Genomic DNA, 5,736 nt, shown 5'->3' on the forward strand with positions numbered 1-5,736 from the left:
TCAAGCGATGCCATAGAAGAACCATTTTTGGTTCCACAAAGAACCATTCAGTCAAAGGTTCTTTAAAGAACCATTTCTTTCTTGCGTTTTTGTAATCTGAAGAACCTTCTTTCGCCACAAAGAACCTTTTGTGAAACAGAAAGGTTCTTCAGATGTTAAAGGTTCTTTATGGAACCATTTAGACAAAAAGGTTCTGCTATGGCATCGTGAAGCACCTTTATTTTTAAGAGTGTACGATATAATTTAGCAAACTTGGAGATTAAAACGTGCTGAATAGTGTTTATCCTCAAAGAAAATATCCACCCAAAATCGTCAGTGTATAAAAAATACATTATAGGAACTGTGCATGTAAATTATGCATATACATGGATTCTCCTACCTTGGGTTTTTTGTGCGCACTTCTTGTCTTTACCAACATGTTCATCTCTCACACTCAGTGTTGAGGACATCCTGAACAGGACCAAGACAATTTCTAAAAGTCACTAATACACTCCATGCATAGCTAAAGAGGAAGATTTGAGGAAGTCATGGGTCTGAGAAGTGTTTTTGAGTGTCAGTTCCTGCCAGCACACGCCCGCCTCCTCCATACACCTGCATTAACCTGAGACAGCTCCTCCAAACCCTTCACTGCCTTAAGCTAATATTTTGTATTCATGCGTAAGACATAGTTTAGCTTTTATGTGTTGACATTTTATCCATTCGCTTTTAACAAATAAAACAAGTGGATACTTGAATGATGGTTTGTTCATAGCATAACTACGACTGTTCCAAGTTTCTTTTTTGCAAAAGCAAATCTTAATCCTCATCATCAAAGGATAGTTTTAACTCCGTAATGGTGTACTGCTGAAAGTCTGTGACTCTGTGGTTTTTGTTGCATTATAAATTGCATTATATACAGTGAGCCAATGTATTAATACATTTAAAAATGTCAGGTTTTACATTATAAGGGTTCCTGCAGGTTTTATGAAGGTAAATTAAATACTTTTTAAAAGACCAAGTGAAGAAACGCTCTCAAAATCGTTGCATTAGACACTTAAATCTCCATTACTTTTTAATATATTTTCTAAAAAAAAAAAGGAAAAAAAAAAGAAAAACAACACTACAATATGGAAACTTTTACATAGGCTACCTTATGATCACAAAACATAAAAAGTGATGTTCTTACTCAGCGTTTTGGATTGTTTTAAAGTACAAATGTCTAAAAATTCTTAAATCAAGATATGTTGATTTTAAGTTTCGATATTTACATTGGAAAACAAGACAATAACACTCAGGAAGATAATTGTTTACAGTGCATGCCATACTTAAAGCCCTGGTTTTATGAATTTAAAACTTTCTGCTCCAATTTAAGAACCATGGCCTTAATTTGGGAAACGGCAAATTAAGACTTTTTAAGACGCACAGAAACCCTAATAAACACTAGAACTAGTTTAAATATTAAGCCAAGACATGACACTTACTTAATGCCAAATGTTAGTTAAGGTAGTCAAAGTGATGAACAACACCTGTGTGAACTTGAGGAGAACTACATAAGCCACCCTCAAGCAGTTGGCTCACAGTAAAAATGGTTCATAAAACTATTTAGTTCTAAATCACTCCTATCTGGTTGAGCTTGTTGTAGGCCCTGCAGCACAGGTTGTACAAAGTGGCTTATTTTGCTGAATGCAGCCTTCCTAATGAACCACAATGAAAATGACAATTATGGTTTTACTCAAGTAACAAACTATTTTGCTTGCCAATTAAATGTGCATTGGCTAAATTTAGATACCTCTGAATGATGCAGTTACAGTTGACGCAAACATGGCGCAAAACTACAAAAAGCCTTGCATAAATATTTTATTGGGGGGAAAAATGGGGTAAAGAAAAGGCAAATATATGGGGTCTATTACAAATAAACACATTATTGAGCTGATGGTGATCAACGGAGGATTAAGACTTCCAATTTAATCCGGACAAACCTACAGATATAAGGAGAAAAACAAAACACAAATGTTAGTCCGAATTGATCAATGCACAGTGTTGGGGGTAACACATTACAAGTAACGCGAGTTACTTAATCAGATTACTTTTTTCAAGTAACTAGTAAAGTAACATTACTTTTTAATTTACAAGAGAATATCGGAGTTACTTTTTCAAATAAGTAACGCAAGTTACTTTTTTTTCCAATTTATTGATTGACAGCTCTGGTGTTGCCATGGTGACAGAAATCAGATGTTACTGTAGTTCTAAAATAAATATGAATATGCATTAATTCATCTCACTCACAAAAAACAACAAAAAACACAGATTCAGTATTCCTCAAAATGAATTTAAAAAATGCAACTCAGAATATGACGCAAACCTGCAATAATTAAATGCTAAACAACACATATCCTTTATGTATTAAATCCCATTCTATTAACCAATGTCTTTGCTTCTGACCTTCGATGATCCAGTTCAACCATACTAATAAGCAAAAATTACTCTAGACAAACATTGTCTTTTTTTATTGCTGAAGAGTGTTGAAGGCTTATTCATTTCAGGTTTGGTGTGAAAAGGCTTTTATATTTGCCAAAAATATAACTTTTTTATTTTAAAACAATAAAGCAAGCGCTGTCCAGATTTAAAAAGTAACGTAACGCATTACTTTCCATAAAAAGTAGCGGAGTAACGTACTGCGTTACTTTTTTATGGAGTAACGCAATATTGTAATGCATTACTTTTAAAAGTAACTTTCCCCAACACTGTCAATGCAGGATTTTGCCCCGGTCTTTTCTCAATGTACAACACAACGTTTAATTGTGGCAATTCAAAGTGTCTGAAAGGCGCGCTTCTCCTGACAGACAATATCTGAATGCCGCTACTTTACTCTGCCTGTTTTTTTGGATTGGTAACGGTACACAACAAACCATCACCGCCGTGGAAACAGGACGAGATTTGTTGAAAGGATATCGCACGTAAAGCTTCAGAATCTAGAGAAGTCACGCCTTTTGCTCCTTCTGTTTGATCTGTGCAGCCTCGTTGAGTCTCCAGCCACTCCAGACACAGGAAACAGGATCTCGACACTGCACTGCTATTAAGCATAGGCGTGTACAAACGTATCTTACCTCTTACAAACCGTTTATACACTGTAAGGAAATACACGTGGATTTCACCAATACGAACTACAGCAGCATTCACTTAAATAGAGCTTCGTGAACGAATCATTCAGAATCAGAAAACTGAGTCGGTCGAACCGTCTCACTAAAACGGTCTAAACGATTTATTTACGAGTTGGACTTAATCCGTTCTAGCTATTTTTACGATTCCTGAAATGCTTCTTATATTGGTTTTAAGTGACTATATTTGTATGAGCTGAATCAATTAAACCTAATAAACTGAAATGACATAAATCGCCGAGTCGTTTATTTGAACCGGATCTTTAAAAGGAAATGTTTGAAAGAACCGATTCGCGGAAATGAGTACGTGCCGGAAGAGAACGAGCACATTGTAACCGGATGTAAACTCCTCCACTATTTACTTCTTACAAGAAAAAGAAACAGACGTTTTTTAATTACCGTGGCGGTACATGTAACAGTAGATACATTTAATAAAATACTTTACACTGCTAAAATAAAAGCTGTCAGAGATCAAGATAAAAAGCAAATTGTGTAACATTCATGACTGACGCAGTATTCGACCAATCAGAGAGGAGATGACAAATCCGAGACCCAATAGCGTTCATCCTTTGAGTGTTTATATTCGAGGGGGCGGAGCTTGCGTCCAGTGAGTTACTTCGGCGAGGCTCTGTGGCGTGTGTTTGGTGAAGTGTCAAACGTATTTAAGCCTCTTTAAATTTTTAGCAAACCCTTCAGACGTACGATGAACAGCATTATTAGATCGACAGCTCGGTGTTTTCGATCGGGCGCGTGGCAGTACAGAACAGCGCAGAATAATGGAGAGCTGCTGTCTGGTTGGGCCCGCCTCATGTGCTCCTCCTCAGCGGGCCAGAAGACTCTGGAGGACATGGTGAAGAAGGACAAAGTGGTGGTCTTCATGAAAGGCACCCCCGCACAGCCTATGTGCGGCTTCAGCAACGCCGTCGTCCAGATCCTCAGAATGCACGGGGTCGACAGCTATGCTGCTTATAACGTGCTGGATGACCAGGATATCAGAGAAGGTCAGATGGTGATTGTGGTGTGAAGAGCTTTTGGAGTTTAACCCTAACGCGAGTTTGATATTGGCTTGGATGACATTTGTATCTGTTTTGAACGTGTGTTAGTAACACATTTTGGGGGCAACAAAAAACAGTTTCATATACAATGTTTAATATATTTCTTGTTATAATGATTTACCATTTAATTTTATATGAAATGTTTAGTTACTATTATGAGATATTAATGAGAAACTAAGTTGCTGTTATGATAAAGTTCCTAGAAACTGTTAATACTATAAGAAGATAATATTAATATTAGCATTAATAATATTATGAGAAATAATATCATTAGTATCAATTGGAAAACAAATATTGTAATAATGAGAAACTTTCTTATAATAATTATCAACTGATAATAATTGATATCTCGTAATAATGACTAAACATCTCAATAATGAGAAATTGTATTAATTTAAATGTAATAATGCCTTGGTTTCTCATAAAAAATCTTCATAAGATGTCAAATCATAATAATGAAAAATGATAATTAATCTAACATCTCGTGACAGTGACTCATAACAATAGATTATCTCAAAATAATAGAGCATCTCATAATTATAGATTCTGATAATAATAGATGTCAAGTCATTATGAGAAACCATCTCATAATACTTAGAAACTGTCTAGTAACCTTATAATAATAACTTAGTTTCTCATTAATATCTCGTAATAGTGACTAAACATTTCAATAATAATGAGAAACTTTCATTTAATAATGCCTTTGTGTCTCATAAAAATTCTAAATAATAATAAGTTAGTTTCTTTTTACTTTGAGATGTCAAATCATTGTCTTGTAACAATAAACTGTCTCATAATAATGAAAGATGATGATAATAATAATTAATCTAATTAACATCTCGTAACAGTGACTCATAACAATAGATTATCTCAAAATAATAGAGCATCTCATAATTATAGATTCTGATAATAATGTCAAGTCATTATGAGAAACCATCTCATAATACTTAGAAACTGTCTCGAAACCTTATAATAATAACTTAATTTCTCATTAATATCTCGTAATAGTGACTAAACATTTCAATAATGAGAAACGTCCATAAAACAATGCACTGGCTTCTCATAAAAATAAACTTCCTCATTATAATGTCTTATAATAATATTTTGAGAATTTTTTTCCTTATTACTAAAAATGTTCTCAATTATTATGAGATGTTGAATCATTATTTTTTAGAAAGTTTCACTTTAGTTTCTGATATTTAAAGTTTCTGATTTACAGAATTTGTACTCAACTGTGACTAAAAGTGGGCTTCCGCAGTTTTTATACATACAATGAAAGTCCATTTGGGTCTGAAACTTGTTCGTGTGGTCAGTACAGAACAAGTAGGTTAACGGCACCAGCAGTCCTGTCGGCTCTGATTGCCTTTATCAGCCCTGTGCAGCAGGAAGGAAGGGGTGTTAACTAGGGCTGTGTATCACCAGCAAAGTCACGGTACGATACGTATCACGATACAGATGCCACGATACGATACATTTCACCTCAGCAGAATTTAGTAAAACAGCTGTTTATTAAACACTGCATACTATAGTGCCATTTCTAACTA

The 5,736-nt window shown here is 34.8% G+C and overlaps 1 protein-coding gene across 1 annotated transcript in view; it reads left to right on the forward strand.

The window, feature by feature from the left end:
• Positions 1 to 3,702: 3,702 nt before the first annotated feature.
• The window catches only part of glrx5 (glutaredoxin 5 homolog (S. cerevisiae)), a 5,723-nt gene continuing 3,689 nt past the window's right edge, over positions 3,703 to 5,736 (forward strand). The window contains exon 1 of the mRNA XM_016455504.1: positions 3,703 to 4,138. Within this exon, the coding sequence (XP_016310990.1) occupies positions 3,841 to 4,138 (298 nt within the window). The 5' untranslated portion in view covers positions 3,703 to 3,840. The remainder of the gene's footprint in view (positions 4,139 to 5,736) is intronic.

This window comes from Sinocyclocheilus anshuiensis, unplaced genomic scaffold (assembly GCF_001515605.1).
Source record: "Sinocyclocheilus anshuiensis isolate Anshui unplaced genomic scaffold, SAMN03320099.WGS_v1.1 scaffold135, whole genome shotgun sequence".
In the NCBI taxonomy this organism is placed as follows: Eukaryota; Metazoa; Chordata; class Actinopteri; order Cypriniformes; family Cyprinidae; genus Sinocyclocheilus; species Sinocyclocheilus anshuiensis.